At 40.1% G+C, this 20,737-nt stretch overlaps 1 protein-coding gene across 8 annotated transcripts in view; it reads right to left on the minus strand.

Annotated features, from left to right (window-relative positions):
* PDE4D (phosphodiesterase 4D) overlaps nt 1-20,737 on the minus strand; it is a 1,463,941-nt gene that overhangs the window by 174,664 nt on the left and 1,268,540 nt on the right. For all 8 annotated transcript variants that reach the window (XM_029216627.1, XM_029216626.1, XM_029216629.1 and 5 more), the window contains one exon: nt 16,882-16,931. In XM_029216627.1, coding sequence (XP_029072460.1) covers nt 16,882-16,931 — 50 coding nt within the window. The remainder of the gene's footprint in view (nt 1-16,881; nt 16,932-20,737) is intronic.

Consider the following 20,737-nt stretch of genomic DNA (forward strand, 5'->3'; position numbering starts at 1 on the left):
AGTTTCACAAGCCCAGTGTCAGATGCAAAATGAAGGAATGTTAATAAATCACAAGCCATCACCTCTCTTTTGTAATAGCAAATGGTCCTGGGTGAAAAGGGCTGTTTTGCTGGGATGCTGGAAGCAGTCCTAAATCTCTGTGGTTAGGTAGTGATCATCCATTAACACTCCCATTATAAAAGTCTGGCCAGGTGGGACATTTCACTAATTCTAAAGTATTTGGGAAATGTTCAAGGCATTGCTATTGTCTGAATTTGATCTTTGGCTCTTCTGAATTTTTTTTCCTTCTGAATTTTTATGACACTTACTCTCTGTGAAATCCTGGGACTTAGATTCACGGTACCTTTTCATGTACCTATGTACAATTATATCTTGCCAAGTCCTTGGGGGTGGTGGGACTACATCTTATTCATTTCTGTTTCCCTGAAGCCCAGAGCACAGAATTAAACATGTTTTTGTGGACTGGTTAAAGATAAACCAGTAGTTATTTTATTAGCTCTAGGAGTAGAGTAACAACTTACTTGTCCAGAGATTAATTATCCAGAAATTTATACTATTCAACACCAGTTAAGTAGATGAAATGTACTCCAAAATACAAGTTAAAGGAATTTAAAGACATATTTGTTATATGCATTAAATATCCTAAAGGCTTTCCTCTGAAATGGATTGCCCCCAAACCCCATTTTTATTTTGAGTTAATTTGCTCTTATTTTAGGCTCAATGCAACGGCTTGGTAAACTGGTTTGTCAAGGAGAAAGGAGCAGCAGATCGGAAAAGATGGCACTAAAGCCAGTTCAGTACAGACATCAAGAAATGGCCATTGGGAGCAGGCGATGAGAAATTAAAGTGCAGCCAAGTTTGGGGGCCTCTACAGTCGGGGGAAACGTCCACAGATCATTAGGGGCATCTGTGAATGACACAGAAGTATAAAAGCAGATGTGCACAATGATGACCAGAGCCACGAAAAATGATTTAAGTACATTCAGTACATGCCTTTAAGGGATTAAGAAGCAACATAACACCTTTTAAAGATCTTTATTCTAAATAGTTCATATAAGATTATGATCCTTGGTTTTCTAGAATATTTGTCATATAGAACATTTTCTCCTAAATGACATGTAGGTAATCTAGGCACTGAGATAAATCAGGCTTCAATTCTACATTGGAATCCAAGTATCAACCTATTTTTATCCTATATATAATCCTATATATCCCATATATAAGATTATAAATCTTCATATATTTCAGAACCATTTTACATCCACTCAATAAAATCATACAATTGGTAGTTACTAAATCCTACACATGGGTCCTTCTTTCATCTTTTACAACTATCTCTTCCTCTTCCTTTATATTCCCGATATCCAGCTACTTTGCTGGTGTAGGGCCCTTGTTGGACTTTATTCTTGAACAGTGTTATTGTCCTCCAACTGGTCTCCAAACCTTTGATATTTTCTACCTTCACTTTTTGGAACTTTTAAAAGATTCCCAGGTGATTCTAATGAAGAGATAAGTTTGTGACCCACTATCCTAAATACTTAGCACACCTTTCATTTGACTCTTAATTACACCCTACAGTAGAACTAACTCCTTTAACGGCAGACATTAGATGTCTCTGATTTCTGAGCTTAGCTGCTCTTACAAAACAGTTGCCTTTTAATAAATATTCACTGCTCGTGAAAGGTGCGGACTCCTCCGTTTTCACCTTCTCCTTCTATTTATTTACCAACTACTTGCAAATTCTTAGGTGCCATTTCTTCCAGAAGACCTGTCTCTTGCTTTGGACCTCCAGCAGAGAGGTACTCATGTTCTCTCTGCTCTTCTTTTTAGAGATGCCATTTGATGCGTAAGCACAAAGACACAAAGACGGTGGGTGGGAGTGGCTCTCTTAGCTTTAACTTTTCCTTGTAGGGAAGCACCTCAGGGGATCTGTCACAGGTATAAATCTACCCTTCTTCGAAGGTCTGATTTGAAAGCAAATTGGGCTACATTCTGCACAAAAGGCATTTTACACGTGCAGGTGTGACTGCCCAAAATAACAGCAATACTTTGAACATTTACAGAACGCTTCCTTGAGTGATATCAAAACAATTCAGCTCATAAAGCCTCAGGAAGATGGTGGACAAAATATCCAACTAATATATAAATAGGGATTGACTGCATTAACTCTGCTGGTTTTTTGTTTCAAGTCCCGAAACAACGGGAAATGTAAGTAGCGAAAACTAATATTTTTTGCAAGCTGCCTTCAAATGGCGATATCTAATTTGGAGACTCTTCTAGAAAATCTAATCCTTTTTAAATGTTTGCTGAAATTTTGTTACCAATTCACAGACACTTATTTGTGTTCAGAACCTAACCGTTTTTTTTTTTTTTTGCCTTTAATTTGACCAAGTGTTAGCTTCTATTTGATGTTCTAAAGTAAGGAAACCTATTGAACAAATTAACAAAAATGGACTTCACCTGTGGTGAGGGAGAACTTAGTTATCTAACTGATTTTTTAAAAAACTGAAGTATAGTTGCTTTACGATGTTGTGTTAGTTTCAGGTGTACAGCAACAAAGAGTCATATAAATCTGTTTGATTCTTCTGGTTAATATTATTGAAATGTGTATCTTTGTACCATGTTTCTCCAAAAAGCCTGAGAAATCTAATCTTTTCCTGTTTTCCCCTTTCCTGGCTTCTTCTACCCTTTTTCCTCACATTCATTGCTGTGAGCTCAAGACTTCCAAGATTCAGAATGGGAACTGGGGTGCATTCCCATTTTCCTGTATTTGAAATCTGTTGTAAAGTAAATATTTGTTATGAGTGAAATATGTCTGAGGACTGTTTATCATACTATGGTTTTATTTGGCTTTGTCCTAGCATATTAGTTTAAAAAAAAATTTCTTTTTGCCCCATTTCAGTGGTTTCTTTGAAGTCTTGTTTTGACCAGCTGCTGAGCTTTTTGTGGCTGTCCATTTACATCACTTTAAAAAATGGTACATAAATGAAATTTGAACAAAATGAACAGTACTTTCACATTGTTTCAAAATCAAACATGTTCCTAAGGAATCTGACTTGTGGCAGATGGAGAACAAAACCTTCCAGGGGGAAGGCTGTTAAATGAGTCTTAATTGCTTGCACGTGAAAATACAGTGACTAAGATTGTGTGCACAATTAGGAATTTAAACACGTAGAAAAGGAAACAGGCAGACATTTTTGCAGGCATAGCTGGTTTCTTATGAACACAGACAACGGAAGAAAAGTTAGTAAGGGAAAATGCTTTTAAGAGAAATTCAGTTGTTTTCTTTACTTCATTCTTCCTTGTGTCAAGCTTCCAGGTCTAAAGAGGATTCATTTGCCTCTGAAACTCACTGATGGAAGTGTCACAGTACGCTCAAGAAAAAAGAAAAGTTTATTCAAGAATTAGCATTTCGTTTTTAGTTTCTTTTATATGCCAGGTACTAGGCTTGGTGCTTATACATCTCATTTAATCCTTATTGTAACCCTCTGAGGTAGGTTTGTTATTACCTACATTTTGTAGATTAGAAAGTTGAGGCTTACAGAATAACTTGCCCAAAGTCAAATCGCTAAGAAGTGGCATAGCTAGAATTCTCTGTATCGATTCAAGGAATCCAAAGCCCACCCTCTTACAATGCCTACTAGCTACACCCCTGGAAAAAGATAGATACCTTTGTAAGAAACTAACACTCAGGGTGGCTCCATTTCCGGTTTCAATTCTGTCATGCCTTTCTGGTGTTGGGTGACATGGTGTGGTGAGGTTGGAGGAGAGGCCAGAGTTGGTCAGGTCTGGGGAAGGCTGGATGCTGGAAAAGGTGTAGTGAGGATGGTATGACTGGTCCTGGGTGAGGGGTAATGGAGACGGTGGTCAGGGCTGAGATGCTAGAGACAGAGGCCAGGGCCTGCTGCAGGCTGGGTGGCTTCAGAAGCTCAGTCAGAATGTGAGGTGGAGGGGTGTGGCGGGCAGGTGGCAGCATGTGGTCAGAGGTCAGCACCTCCATGGCTTTGGAGGCAGCAGCCATGGGGCAGTGAGGTGTGGCCTGACTGATTCTGTCCTGGCGCATGACACTCTGTCTATCCAGCTTCCCAAAGCCTGGGCTTGGGCTCTCCTCCTCGCAATGACTGACTTTCCAAGTGGGTAGGCTGTGCAGTGTTCCACAGTGACCTTCCATTGGCCTTCAGAGATTTCAGCCCAGCTCATCCCACTGATGGACCTAAATGCCTTTCCTTGGGGACCTCAAATTCTCCTTCAGATTCTCTCTCCTTGGAAAACCTGCACTTTCCTGGAATGGAGATATATAGGCTGGTTCTAAGGGGCCTTTGATGAGTGCCAGTGTGTGGATACTCTTTTCTAAAGTTCAAACAATGAACCTTTGGATGAATTTAGAATGCCAGCTCCTTCATATGCTGGGGCCTACTTCAATGTTGTTCTCAGGAAGTGGAGAGGCTTAAAAAATAATCCTTCTCTCTCTATAATCCTGTATCCCTTAAAGTAAACCTAATTAGGTGGTGACTTATTAGACAACAGTCCGTTTAGATGACTATTAAACAAAGATCAGAGGAAGGCAAATTATTCCTTACTTTGATTCCTACACTTGTGAGTAAACCAGAAGCCACAGACCATGGCATCCTGTCTAGATCTAAGCATAAGGGAGGCATCAATAAATGGGTGTGGATCAAATGATCAGGAAGTCACATGCCTTCAGAGGAACTGAGTTCCCAGGGATACCTTAACAAACAGGTACCATCCTGCATCCCTAAGAACCTTAATATCATAAAGCGTAGGTTACTGAGAAATATATTAGTAAAATAAAGAGTGGATTGAGGCCAACCCTCTTATTCCACTATAATCAATAATTACTTCTGGCCTGCCAGCACTTATTTATTTCCCCTTTCTAACAGCACCCTAATTTCTTTCAGGAAGTTACTTGGCATTTCCATTAGATAATCCTAACTATGAAACAGCCCACAATGATCAAGTGCTCACTATGTGCCCATGCATTGTGCTTAGTTTTTCTTTAATATCATCTCAAATAATTTTCACGAACTCCCTAAGAGATAATTACTATTATTCTGCCCACTTCAAAAACGAGGAATTTGAGGTTTTGGGAGGTTAAATGAATCGTTTGAGGAGAAACATCTGGAAGTGGGAGAACTAGAAAACGAATCCACGTAATCTGGCCCCATCACTTAGGCTCTCACCCCTACATCCTATTACGTGGTCTGGTGAAATAGCCTGATGCCCTGTTCTCCTTTAGCCAAGGCCCAAGACCCAAACTAGACCCACTGGACCCCTTCACTGGAATTTGACTCTTAAACAGAGCAACAAAGAAACTAAAAGCAGTTGCAGGGATCTCGATTGATCCTGCCATGAGATTTTCCCCTTACCTTTTGGCTTTCTACTACTCTGAAGATGTACTGATTCCTTCAACTCTGATCCTCTAGCCTCCCCACTGATTCTTAGGGAATTGGAAATTCTCCCAATATTCTTCCACTAAATCCCATTTTGCTTAAGTGAGCAGAGTTGGTTTTTAATCTTGCAACCAGAGGATCACTGCTGATACACTGTTATCGAAGGCGGGGTTATAAGCCAGCCTAGGAGAGAATTGTATGGAACCCTCAAAGAACAGGATGCTGAAGCTCTATAGGTGCCCAATAATAACTGAATAGAGGCAGTGAGAAATAATAGTGTGAGAAGTGCCAGGCTCATTTCCTCTGCTGCCCGTTCTGTGGAAATGATGAGGGGCGAAGCCCTCCCTGGCCAGTGGGCTGGGACACACCAGCCCTCTCCTTTATCTATGGCACCTTCAGCAGTTTCCAGTGAATGGAACCTGGCTGTGAAGATCTGGAGAAACACAGACTCTATGAAGTCTGGCTGAAAAGTAAAAAGGACTCCTAGAGATTAGACCATTTCCACCCCATAGAATTCAGAGGAAGTTATCTCTTTCAAAGTATCAACTGGGAAAACGTATGTGTGTGTGTGTGTGTGTGTGTGTGTGTGTGTGTGTGTGTATGCTTATTCCATATATTGCCATCACTCTAATGATGTGACACTCTGTCTTGGAACTGCTTTCAGAGTCCACATTATACTTCTCTCAAATGCCTCAAAACTGTCTCATCCCTTGGAATGGCTACATTTTTAGAATTAGCCTCATCCAGGCTAATCTGATATCTTATTTGGTGACTAAGGTTGGTAATCATATTGGAAATAATATTTTTGGTCAAAAGTGAAGCATGATGGTAAACCAATAAGATGGTTTTTTCTTGTATGGCCTGTAAACTGTCTCTAAAGCCATTCCCCCAATGCTTTTAGCCATGGCAGCAGGGCGAAAAAAGTGTACGGTGTACAAAGATGACAACTTTGAGGATCAGCATGAATGACACAACCAGACACTGTGACAAAATGTTTACATAGATTGTCCTGTATGTTCCTCAAGATCAGGAAAGTATTATCACAATTATTATTGTTGTTGTTATTATTCAACACTTTTAACAGAAAAGACTCACAGCGTTTGAGGAACTTTTCTAAGGTCACAATGTGGGTCAGCAGGTGAGCCAGCAATGAAACCCAGACCTCCCAACTTCTGAGCCCTGCTCTTAGTCCTCTATGTACGTTCTGACTTGTACATCAAACAAGCAAACAAAACATACAACATTTTGAATTTTTTTTACAAAATTACAACCTGCTGGAAGAGAAAACCTAGATCTCTTTCCACATAAACAATTTAAAAGAGCACAGTCAGTGACAGAAGCAGCATCTTAGAGACCGTCTGTCACATCTTCCTCAACTGAGGTCTCAGTTCCCCGACCCATCATCTGTTATTATCCTCCTCAGTGATTCCGAAAACCTTTCGTTTACTACTCTCACTCCTCTACATGCTTGTGTTGCTAAGCTTTCCCTAAGTTCCTCAAGTGGTTTCCCAGACTTTTTCCAGTCTCTAAGCTAAATGACACTGTAGACAGCCTCCTGGCTCTCTCGGAAAACGATCTCAGCCTGATCAATTTCCTCCTTCCTCCCTTTCTTCCTACTTTCCTTATTTTATCAACTCATTTATCTACTCATTTACAAACCCTCTGTTTTCTATTTGCTTAATGCTTTCCGTCATTCAACAGAACACATTTTATCTTTCTAAATGCCACAAACCTCTAGGATAACGGTCGTAAAGCTCGGGGGAGGTATCTTATACCTCATTGGGTCCTGAGAGCCCAAGCACAGTCTTTCACATCCAAGTGACTGAATGAGTGAAGGAGCAAACCCATTAATGAAGTTCTCCACATGGACAATTCAGTGTGCAATATGCAAATACCAGAAACATGCCCGAAAAAAAAAAAAAAAAAGACGTGAACATCCATTTGTTTTGCTAGGCAGGTAGAAGAAAACAGTCCAGTGAATTAGAAACGCTTTCAGAGTGCCAACAGGGCCGAAAAAGAACCACAAAAGAGAAGATAGCGCACTAAAAAGCACTGGATATGTAGACATCAGAAATATCTAGAGGAAGTGCGTTTGGGGCACAGAGAGCTGGGGAATGTCATGGCTAGAACTGGTACCCAAGCAAATGATAATGGAGATGAAAAGCCTACGGTGAGTCTATGCACAAAGAGAAGATGAATATCACCCCATGATAGAAACTGTTATCTCAGGGGTTAACAGTGACTGGTCCTAGAAGCAAGGTGAGCACAGAGGCTCAAGCACTGCCCTATGCCGAACCTTCTTACATCCTCACTGCTCACACACACTGTGGGGTCCTTTCCTTGTTGATGCTGCTGCCCTGGGCGCTGTCACACAGGCACTTCAGAGGAGTCAGGAAGAGAACTGTGAGAATTGAAGGCTTGAGGAATTCTACCCCACAAGCAAAAGTCCTTTCCTTAGCTTATAAAACTGATTTCTTTGGGTTTCCCGAAGGGTTGCTCTGTATCCACAGATCTAATCCATCCTCCGTCGTACCCTCCATTCATACATGTTCCGTAATAGACAACGTAGGTTCATTTTCTGCTGTCTCTTCTTAGAAAGAAAGAAAGAAAGAAAAAGAAAGAAAGAAAGAAAGAAAGAAAAAGAATAACTTTGGGGAGAAGATGTCAGCAGGTTGTGTGTGTTTCTGTGCATGGATCAATACATTTTAAGGGAGGGAAGCCTCTAGGTTCCGCTTTTTTTTTTTTGCGGTATGCGGGCCTCTCACTGTTGTGGCCTCTCCCATTGCAGAGCACAGGCTCCGGACACGCAGGCTCAGTGGCCACGGCTCACGGGCCCATCCGCTCTGCGGCATGTGGGATCTTCCCGGACCGGGGCACGAACCCGTGTCCCCTGCATCGGCAGGCAGACTCTCAACCACTGCGCCACCAGGGAAGCCCTAGGTTCTGCTTTTGAGTCATACTTAATCTACACTTTGTCATTTGAAGCTATATATTGAATTATCATAAGATTTAAAAGAGATTATGCATGTAGAGTGATATCAAATGTCAGAAAATGTTAATTTTTATTAATATTAATAATAGATCCAATTTTTAAAAAAGCATTTTCTGAGATAGTGAAAGAAAGAATGCTGTGAGAGAAATCCTCATTTATTCATAGAGTTAAATAACTCAGTGTAACACTCAACTAGGAAAATTTGGGAAATTAGACCCAAAGGAATTTTCATTGTTTTGCCCTACCACAGTCTTGTATTTGAGTGTGCCCAGGGGAATACTTTTTAAGGCATACATGGGTGGGAAGCCCTTTGTGGATAAAGGGAGTGACTTAAGAATGCAGCTTTTGTTGTTTCTTTCTCTCTTTCTTTCTTTTTTTTTTAAAGGAAACTTGGTACAGTGTGTGAGAAGACAAAAAGAATACAGTTACTAAACATAACATTTCCCAAACTCACTCCCACCCTCATACGCAAACATGGACATGATACTTCATTTTCTTCTAGGAGAGGGGCAAGCTGGCCTAATTAAAATCTGTATACATTTGGAGAGATAAGAGGGATGATGGGCCAGTTGATGATGACCATGATGACGAGGATGGCACAGATAATAACGTCACCTTGTATTTCCTTTGCTAATCGCAAAGCACCTCACACATATTATCTTGTTTATCCTAGGCTGCGTTGTTTGTTGGATGGGGGTGTGGGTGTCACTATATACATTTTCCAGAAAGACAATGATTTTCCAACAACTTTCCAGCAACGCAATGTCAACACTGTCCAGAGCAGCACTCTTGCCTATTTCATTCAGTATCCGATTATTCTCCCAAATTTGGCTGATTCGTTAATTTGGAGCACTTGTTGAGAATATAGATCCTGAGACTTATCCCAAAGATTTTGTTCTGCACTGTCTTGGAATCTGTTTTTTCGTGTTTATTTTCAAGGATCCCTTGGGGGTTCCTTAGATCAGGCAGGTTTGGGAAATGTTGCATTTTTCTAACTCGAGGCGGTGAGGAAGGGATACAGGCTGAAGGGGACTTTGGTGACTTTAATGCCTCTATTTTCATGGTAGCTTTTCTGATCGACTGGAGGATAATAGAGCTGTCTTGTCATAAGCTCAATAACCACCATGAGTGCTGCCCTATCAAAGGCATATTATTATCTGAAAATACAGTGAATGCTCACTGGGGCACAATAATATTGAAAGGTCATTTGGCAGTGTCTCATTAGTACCTTTTCTAGTGAGGAGAGGCAAACAGAAATCTTGATCTGAGAGATAGTTACAAGTTTGTCACCAGGTTCTATGTAAAATGGGCCTTTGCTAGTTACCAGTCAACATCCAAAAATGTCTTAAATTAAATACAATATACATAATTAAAATACATGAAATGTGTGGGTATTGCTTACTTAGAACTTTAACATATATTCTTTAAATTAGGTGCACTTTTCTACATTATAAAATTTTTCTCATGAATAAGTTATTTAAATTTTCTTATTATGGAATTTTTGATACTTAAATAGAACTCACATATTATTTAGCACTTGGGTTGTTTTCAGTCTCTTGTACAAACGCACAATGCTGTGATGAACACTTGTGTGTATGACTTCATTTTTCTCTTATTTTCCCTCACTTCTCAATCTAATCACCCACCAAGCTTTCTCAACTCTCTGAAAAGACTTGCGAATCCATTTCCTCATCTCCACCCCCAATACCACCACCCCAGTTCAGATTCACATGACCTTCAGTGGGTACTTGGCCTGTAACGGCCTTTGGATGGGTATGAGGCTGCCGCTAGTCTCTCTTCCTTTCAATCTGTTTTCTATGCAGCTTCCAACATTGTCATTCTAACATATGTACTTGTTCCTCTGCTTAGAAATGACTGATGATTTTCCATTGCCCGTAAAATATAGTCCACTGTTATTTACACTGACTTCTAATGCTCTTCATGCTAGTGCCTTAATCTATGCTTGGAGATCATGTTCTGTTGCTCCCATACACTTTGAACTCTTTTTGTTCTTTACTGTCTCCAGTCCCCTGAGCTGAACCAGCACTCACTGTTGTTGGTCCCTTGGCGTGAGGTGCTCTCCTTCTAACCATATGGAGAACTCCACCTTCTTCTAAGTTCAGCAGGGAGCTTCCCCTAGGCAGAATCACTTGCCCTCTCCTTCAAATACATATATGTATTTGAATTTGCTTCAGTCGTGGCACTTAGCTTGTTAATTATTCCTGGTTCCGTTCGGTGTCCCCATGTGACTTCCTTGAAGCCAGTAGTCACCTTTTACTCATCTTTTTATTTCCAACACCTACCTTTTTGCATGCCACATATAAGGTACACAGAAAATATTTGTTGACCAAATGTATAATAATGATGATAGTAATAATAATAATAAAATTGAAGCAATAATGATAGTTAACATTGTTGAGTACATTCTGGGTACCAAGCACTATGCTAATCACTGACTTAGAATTTACTGATTAGAAAATGAAAGCTTAGAGAATTTACGTAAATTGACCAAGATCACATAGCTAGTAAGAGGAAAGTTGGGTTTTCAGTCTATGTGGTTTCACTCATAACCTTTTTGCTGTTCTGACTCAATGAATATGCAGTTTTGTTTAATTGTTTCAATTAAAGTTATAACAAAATACCCAGAGCAGATATTCAGGCAACACAGTTACAATTAAATTATATTTTCCCATGATTGTGACATTCACTTGTTTTCTTACTGTTTAGAAAACCAAATATAACTTTAATCAATTCCTGGTCAAAAAGTGATTGTCAGACCTGGTCTTTTTACAAATTAACAGAGATAACTCTACTTATTTAGTGAAAGCATAAGAAGGCAAAACAAGTTAGCCTATAAGGAAGAAAACAGGCTTTGACCCTCTGAAAGATCATAAATTTAAGTAACAAGTAGTCATACTCCATGCACTTAAGCAAATCTTTTAGTTCAATGTTTTTCCCAGAGAGGTCTTTTTAATGTGGGGATTTTTGTAAAAGTAAACTCCTCTGGCTCAAAAAATTTAGAATACTCCGCATTCATCAGATGTATTACATATAAAAGTAAAACAAGCAAAAAACTCCCCACAAAAGCCAATGTCTAACACTCACATGCACAATTTTTACTTTTTATTAAAGCTATTAAGCATAATGTGTACTCAGCATTCTTCAATCACATCCCTAAAAGAGCTTACTGAGCACCCATCCTCTGCAATCATTAGAGCCTTGCCACAGTCTTTGCTCTTGTTAAAAGAAAGGAGAAAAAGAGCTGCATGATGAAGCTGGCGCCTGCTAGTGGCTGATGAAGAGGGTGAGGCTTCCAGGGCAATGGCTGGGTCTTCGTCCTCCTCCCACACCCGCTGCCCTAACATACATTTTTAGTTCGATGTCCCCTCAGCCCTTACGTATTGCTCTCACTGAGGTCTCTTTTGCCTTCTTTAGCGGCTCGTGCTTCCAACTACTATATATATATATATATATATATATGTATATATATATATATTTCTTTTCACGTTATGTACACGAGTTGTTTTTATCACACACACACACACACACACACACACACACGCACGCGCATGCGCACGCGCAGATTTAAAAGGCAAACCTACATAAGTCACTAGCATTGCTATTGTCACATAAAGTAGTTGTTTAGTTTCCTTTCTTTAGTGGCACAAAGTGTTAAATGATTAGTCCCGGTAATAACAAAATAACTGTTCCAGTTAAAAATCTTTGCTTTTTTTTTTTCTTCAATGGATTTTATAAACTGCTTTGTGCTTTAGAAGAACAATAAACAAACAAGAGTAAGTGTCTTATTGTATTCTGACTAACTAGTATATTTGGATAGTTTACTTTTTAAATCCTCTGCTTACCAACTGATTAAATTCTATTGAAAATGCACTCTTTTTTTTTTTTTAAAGGAGTTAGGAATATTCAGGGCAAAAAATATGAGTGGAGATATACCAAAATTTTTTTTGGACTAAAACTACTTTTGCGTTATTTTACACTTGTCCCTGCACTCCCTCTACAGGTAAAGAGGAGGCAATTGAACTAGTTTTATTGCATGGATAGAAGTTGTATTTTCTCCTTAGTCTGCCAATCTTTACTTATCTGAGGGCCTCTAAGATATAGGCTGTGGATATAATAAAAATAGCTCTAAATACAGAGACCTGTCCAGTGAGAAATCGGGACAGGATATTTTCAATTTTTTGGGTCCATATACAAAGAAAATCCAATGTTATATCTATTACCCAGAAATCAATATCCTGTAAGATTTCTTTCACTTTCTCCAAAACATATACTTCCATGGTGGGTCTGAAGGCTACCCTAATTTGAGGGATAATTTTATAGGATTATGTATAAGAAGGATCCTAGACTTGGCAAAAAGGAGTCCTGCATTTATTCCTGGCTCTGCCTCTAAGTAGCATTTTCTCTCACTAGGTCTCAGTTTTCTCATCTTTAAAATAGAGAAGTTTAAATAAATTTTCTCTCAGTTACATTCTCACATGAAAATCCTCAGTTTAAATATGATTAAATAAAGGGACAGAAAATATGTAAGTAACAAACATTGTAAAGTGATATCGTGGAGACGTGACAAGGTCTCATGAGATGGCCACAGAACTCTTTTCTTGAGTGAATATCATTTGAAAATGAAATGCTCAAGAGAACCAATTGTGCCCCCAAAGACATGGCTCTACACCCAAACCAGGGCTCAGTGTCACAACGCAGGTATGGCTTGGGCAGCTCTGACTCTTTGCTGCCCTCTCATGTTTCAACACACGCTTTAGTTCTGCTCTTCACCATCCGCTAAGGACCTATGCACGTGAGCCTTGCACTAAGTACAGGGATTCCTAAAAATGCCCCATCATTACCGTCTGCAAACAAAATCATGAATGAAGTGCACGAGTAAAGCTGACACATCATCAAGGTCCTCCTCTACGCTACCCATTTTTAAAATAGCTTTAGGAACAACAACAAAATGTCAGGCAAGGAGGAGGGTTGTAGGAAGAAACACTTGGTGAGTTACTCATGACAGGCTTCTGTTCCTCATCTAACTTACCTCCTTGAATTCCTGCAACAGCACTGAGAGGAGCTCCTATCTCCATTTTTCAAACGAGGGAATAAAACGAATGAGAGATACAGGGTTTGCACTCAGGCCCCAAATGCCACACGCCAGTCTTTTTGTTATAGCACACTAAAGAACAAAGAGCCATTTAGCAGGAAGGCTCTTTTCTAAATGCACATTTGGAAACTTCATTTTTTAAAAAATTGTTAAATCGTTGTAGAGCTATGTATTTATGTATTATGTATAGAAATAAAATCTGGCAACTAACTGACATGCTTTAGCCCTAATGATATAAAATCAAACTTTCCTGGCTTTAACACATGTCAAATGGAATAACCTCTAAGGGGGAAAAGAGTAGTCTAAGTTCTATGGGAGCAAGTTTTAGAAGGTGTAGTGTGACAGAGAGAGAGAGTTAAAGTTCTCAACTCTTCTTTTATAAAACTCAAGAAGTTGACTTATGGAGAGTTAATTTTCTGTCTTCAAAGTTCTGTGACTCAAAAATAAGTTCTTCAACTTTGAAAATAATCCTGAACAATAGTTTATCATCCACACCACAAAGGCACCAATGCCTGTGGCTGTGATGAGAGGCCGGGATACAGTGCTGGGAGCAATTAGAGGCCCCACTTACAACAGGCACAAAGGAAGTGTGTGCATTTTGACCATTCTGGGGGGGATCCATAACTTGTACTCCTCTGACCTTGCCAGTTTGTCTTTCACTCTTCCCTTTCCTTTTCTCATCTCTCTGGCCTGTTCTTTCCATCACCCCTAGTTACATACAGCATGAATCCTAAAAACAAAAACCAATAAAAACAACAGCAAAGCAAAATAAAATGATGCACTGAGTGCTTACTCTATGCTAAGAGCATTGTACAAATGAACTCATTTATTTAGCAATAACTGTATGAAGTATGATCGCTGTTTTGTAAATGGGAAAACAGGCAGAGATAGGCTATGTAACCTGCCCAGAGCCACACAGCTATCATGATAGAACATGGCTTGAATTCTGGACATGCAGAGCAGCTTCCCGCCCCCTGCCCCCCAATTCCAGGAGCGCCCTGTCAGTGCTGTTCTATGGAGCTGCCCTCCAGAGGCGCCTGGTGCTGTCCACCACAGCGGCCTTTTGGACCAAACATGAACTTACCTGCATACTACACTGTTCCTCTAGAACCTAAGAAAAATTTCTAAGAAGGCCAAGTTCCTCTTCAAGCGTGCCCCACTGACTCTTTTTAACACTCTTCTCCACTGCACTCACTTGCCAGGGAGCAAACTTGGAGTTAAATCCTGAGCAGTCAGCTGCTGAGGGCAGGAATTCACAAGCACCACCTTTTCTGTATGTCTGAAGTCTCCCACTGAAGTCTCAACCACTACTGTTTTCATGATTTATGGTTTTAAGGGCATACTTTTTCAGAATGAGCTCAGAGAGAGGAATGTCCCTTGCTATTGCCCTCATTCCCTCACCCCCTCATCTGACTTTTTCACCTTGGTTTGCTATTCTTGGGCAAGGAAAAAGGCTTCCATTCACAAGTCATTTAATTTCCTGTTGTGCTTTGGGATGAACACAGCCGCACAAAGCCCTTAATGACAGTTAATTAGTTTCCCTTCCTAAATAAGATATTTCTAGAGCCTCACTGTCCCCAGGCCTCAGGTCAAGATCATGTGGGTACAAATGAGGCCATATTAGCCCAGATTTCTGTGGCTCACAGTCCCCTCTGGTATTGCTTCCGGGCCTCAGCACTACGTGAAATTTCTGGGAGCTTCGATGGGGCCTCTCATGTGTGTTCAAGGCCAAGTCTGAGCCCTCTGAGTGCAGCTACTCCTTCTTTAATCAGTGCCAGACGTTGGCCAGGGTGGCCGGACAGCTGCCCTGACCACGGAGCACCCACCACCTCCTGGTGGACACAACAGCCTCCACTGGTACCTGCAGCTCTTCTGGTAGGATGCTCTGTGGGGCTGGCTCATATGTGACCTCAAGCTACAAGCTTTCAGGGAGCAAAATAGCACGGAGTTCTGCACAAACTGATGTCAGAGGAGTCTTACTTATTGCAAAGATAAAGGGGGTGACGGTCTCCCTCTTTATATGGGTCAGGTCTAGTGCTGGGAGCAGGGCTGGGGACCAGGTTCCATGTGGTCTCTCTCATTAGAGGCCCCAGGTAGATTTGGGCTCTTTCATATTAAATTGGGGTTTCTGAAGAAGAAATCTGTTACTCAAAGAACTTACTTTAATCTGTAGGAATTTCAATTATTGTTCATCTCTTGACCAATGCCAAGAAGAAAATGGGTAAATCATACATAAGAGTATGAAATGGCAGTTGAAAATCATCACCAATAAGATCCTGATAGATACACGTGGAAAAGAGAACCAATAATGTAATAGTCAGTGGAACACAAGTCCCATTTGAAAGGCATTCAGGAAAGACCAACATTAACTGCTGTCCCAGAATCACTTTGATGTGGTGACCACAAAGGAGCCCAGTTGAAAGGTCCTGACTGGACATGATGAAGTTAACTTTCAAGCAAAGTAGAGTCACTGATAATGTAATAATGAGCTCCTCTGCATATTACGAGCTGGAGTCCCAGGAAGACACTTGAATCAAGTGAAGTATTGGTCTAGTTTGGAGAATATGTTAATTGTCTTCTGGTAATAATTTTAGAAAACATGGGTTTTCTTCTCCAGGCAATTATCTTAATGAATCAATTGGGGTTTCAAGAAATGATCAAATGAGTTCAATTTGGTTTCAGGTTTAGCAAAATGAGATCATCTGTTCTGTTTTTGGCTCAGCTGAGGTCAAGCCCCATGTCTAAAATAGACTAATAGGAATCGGAGTAATTTTATTCTTCTGACCTCTACGCCCCTCATCCTTCCATCCACTTCTCTTCCCCAAACATCTGTTCTTTTGATCTCATTGAACTTTTCTGTGTTGTAAAATTACTTCTTCTCTCCTCTCCCAGACTGAATTTAATCTCAACTCTCTGGGTCCAAATCAGGAGTACTGGAATGGTGTTCCTTCCTACACACAACTGGGAAATTCATTAACCAAGAAGGTATCTTTTATTTATGCTTTGACTTTCATTCAACCAAGCTACCATATATTAACATCATGCTGAAAACACAAGCTCGGAAACATGGTCAGCATTTCGAAGGTAATGCTATCTCTCAAAATACAAATGCCCAGAGCAACACTCAACCGAGTAAGAGCAAAAATTTAACTTGTTTTAAAAAAATGGCACATCAGTTAAGTTTTTCCAATAGGTTAAATGGACAGCTTGTGAGATCAGTGAGAGAAATGATAATATAGAGAAGAAAGGATTAATTTCTTCAAGATTTTAGAATTGCAGAAAAAACTGGTGCTAATAAGGTTGAATCTTGGAAAATATGCCTTTTTCCTAGATGTGAGAAGAATAATCTCTCAGGTCCTTCTTACCTGTTAGGGTGGCTTTGTTGATGGATGGCTGGTTGCACATGGGTGATCTTCTGACAAAGAGAGAAAAATACAGAGCTGTAAATATATGATACTTTGTTGGTCTGAGGACTCTCTGAGTCATTTCAGATATGCCATTTAAATTTAAGGATTATTTTTAAGTTAGGACACGCAAATGAAGATTTCTTCCAGACTAGCCAGTCAAGTTCCTAGGTACCCTTTGATCACGTGTCAAAAAAAAAAGCTAAATCACATGGTGATAGACTCTGGGGTAAATAAAGCTGATGTAAATGTCACAGAGACAAGAGAGAAGAGGAAGTCCTTACTGATTGACCGTATTCAATTAAGCCCGGGCTTACAGAGCAAACACAGACTTTCTGCACTTGAAAAAGCAGTCAGTCTACAATTGGTTTCTCTAATACAGTGTTAAGAAACTTTTATTTTTGGCATAAATTCTCACGATTGCCTATACATTATCAGAAGTGAATGACTCCTTGTAAACTATATTGCACTTTGAGAAGCTATTGTACTTCAACTTTTTCCTTTCTATTTTCTTATATCAAGAAACATCTCTGATCCATTTGTTAGAGAGGTATATTAACGATGGGTCCAAATAGATGCCAAAGAGACTTTAGAAACACTATAAACTAAAGGTGCTTAAACCAATTCTATTTTGTATTCTCTAATTTTTCAGATGTTGGCGAAGTTTCACACGATGATTATAAACCCCTTGGGGTAAAAAAAAAAACCAAAAAAACACTCCATGCTATTTGATTAACTTGTATTCCCTGCAGAGCCCAGCACAATGTATCCACTGCTTAATCAATTATGTTGAAGAAAATATCATTTATGGAATCTCCATTAAATTTTTTTGAAATTTTTTATAAAGTTGTTACTTACAATTGAAAGCTCTTAAAATTAGTGATCTTTAAGAAAATTTTAGAAAATAGATACATTCAAGGGTGTCTGAAAAATGTTTGTTTTCATTTCTGGGGGTTGTCTGTTTTGGTACTTCTAGTAGTGGCTAACACTTTAATAAGGACTTATTGTGTGTCCGATGCTGTGGTAAATGAGCACGTTAGATGAATTATCTCATTTAATCCCTCATAACAAACCTTAAGGCAGGCAGACTCATGGTTCCCATTTTACCAATGAGGAAAACACAAGCTTTGGAAATGTAAATCACTTCTTCAAAGTTAGAAAGCTGAGATTTGAACTAAAGCAATGTGATTCTAGGGCCTGCACTACTGCTATGTTGCCTTATTTTTAGGCTGCTTTCGTGGAACCTGTGCAGATGGCAGGTTCCTGCAGAGCCCTGGTCCAATCTGCCTTCCTGAGATGATGAATCTCTTAGCAGGGCTGGAAGATACATGGGGAAAGCAGTCTGGTACTTTTTAAATTCCCACTGCCTTGGTATCAGTCAGCATCTGGCTCTGTCTTATTGCTCTTAAATTTACTGATATCAGTTTGGGACTGAAAATTTGCATTTGATTGAAAATGCACCAAAATTTACTTCTGAGTTATTCCAGTTTTTATTATGAAATAAAATGGGGGAATTTGAAACTTAACGAATGCTTTATAAGAAAGAAAGGTTAATGTTTAAAACTGCTACTCTGAAATAGTTTTGGTCTATATACTAATAGATGTCTACTTGTTGAGAGTTTATCATTCAAATCATTTATATAATGATTACTCCTTTTTAGTCCTTGCTCTGTGAAAATTTAGAAAGCATTTATTTTGTCTAGGAAAGGCATCAAAGAAATATTTTTAAACTTTTCTATAGTTTTGAAAACCACATCATGGACTTGTTTCTTATTATCTTCTTTTGATTTCAATCCTACAACGGGCACTTGGGAACTTGGTATTTCAACAAGTAACGGCAAGCAGAAAATATCAATCATTTGATCCATGGCTACAGTGATAAATCAGTTAATAAAGAATGAGCCCGAACTCACTTCTGGAATGGAAAATCTCAAGGGCAAGGAAGAGCAAGGGGACAGGAACCAGCAGCGAGTTAGCAAAAGTCAGCCACGCGCAAGTGAACACCTTCAGGGCTCAGGGCTTCAGATGCATCCTTCTAGGCTCCTTTCTTGTAGTAAATAGTAAAGGTGGATCATGCAAGCTAGCATATGCCTTCCACAAAATCCAGCGGTGAGCTTGGGAGTGTTCTAGTGGCACTGTGAGTACCCTGCGGGGGAATTCTGGCTCCCTGGGGTCATCACGTGATGCACCATTTTGCTATCCACATCCATTTTGCTATCACTGAACAGAACAGAGTTTATCTGTGTGTAGATTGAGTCCTACTACTCTGATACCTGAAAAGGCTGATTGGGTTTGAATCAGTAAAGGAGGTACAAATCTGTACCGACCAAAAGAGAGACCACAAACACCTGTACTTAGGGTCTGCCAGATAATGCTGTTTGGTTAGACTTCACCCAGGGCATTATAAAGCAGGTCAAGTTCAGGCATAAAGTATGATTTTCTACCCTCCTCTAGATGCTCTTTTCCATTTTAATCTGTTTTGTCCCTGTAGGTCAGCTGAAAACCTCTGTCTCATATAGAATGGGCCTCAGATCATCTCTTTGGGGACAGAAAGGCCAGCCTGATGCCTTCACACCTGCTGAACAACGATGTGTCTGCCACAGGTAGAGACGCTGCTACACAAGTGACCAAGTCTGAAGGAAGCATAAAAGGAATTCATTATAAAAGTTTTGTCCACCTTTCAAAGACAAAAATCTCAATCTCATGGACAAAAGTTGAGGCTAAAAAAGTTTGTAAGGGACACCAGTAATTTCATTTCTCTTGCAGGGTTGAGACTTTCCAAAGAGGAGGTGACTATACCTAGGAGCTACCAAATGCCGAAAGCCCCAAAGGGGCGATTGAACGTGGAAGATGTGTTTGGTTATGAACAAACAGCTTGAAGCCCATGCTCAGGTTTCCCATTCTGCATCCTGGCGTCACCCCTCTAGCCAGTTTGCTGCACGTGCAGAGTGATGACGCTGTGCTGGGTATTACACTAGGCACCGGGAATTCAAATGTGGACTGGATACGACCTCTGCTCTCTGGGAACTGACATTCTTAAGACAAGCAAATAGGTAACTGGACACTGAGAGAAACATGCTAAAGCAGGGGTTAAGGACAGGATGCAATCAGATGGCAATGGAAAAGCATACCACCCAGGCTGGGGCCTGTGGGTGTGCATGCATGTTGGGTGTTAGTCAGAGACAGTGCCCCAAATGAAATTATATTTAAACTGTAACCTAAAGAATGAATTACAATTAGCCCAGTGGATGAGGAGGGGAAGAAGAAGGTGAGAAATGCTCAGGCTAAGGGAACAGGACTGCAAAATTTCATTACCTGCAACACACGACAGTCAACTGACACCTCTGGGTTCCATTCCAATTATTTGCATTGTGGCATTTATATTGATTTTTTTTTAAAAAAAAACACCTTGTTCTATCACAAGAAGTATGTGCATAATGGCCAGAGCTTTTTTTAATCATGGAAAATGTGAATTTGGGAGGTAGACTCTATTATTATGGGATGGAAAGTTTAGATTTTTTTCATGTGTTCTTTAAGAAGTAGTAATTACAACAAAATTTTATATGCTTAGATAAGTTCAAATAAATTTCTATTCACTGTCCTCTTAATATTGATTTAAAGAAATGGTTTTGGGCTTCCCTGGTGGTGCAGTGGTTGAGAGTCTGCCTGCCGATGCAGGGGACACGGGTTCGTGCCCCGGTCCAGGAAGATCCCACACACCGCGCGGAGCGACTGGGCCTGTGGGCCAAGGCCGCTGAGCCTGCGCGTCCGGAGCCTGTGCTCCTCAACGGGAGAGGCCACAGCAGTGAGAGGCTCA

This window comes from Monodon monoceros, unplaced genomic scaffold (assembly GCF_005190385.1).
Source record: "Monodon monoceros isolate NGI ecotype Baffin Bay Population unplaced genomic scaffold, NGI_Narwhal_1 Super_Scaffold_12, whole genome shotgun sequence".
Lineage (NCBI taxonomy): Eukaryota > Metazoa > Chordata > Mammalia > Artiodactyla > Monodontidae > Monodon > Monodon monoceros.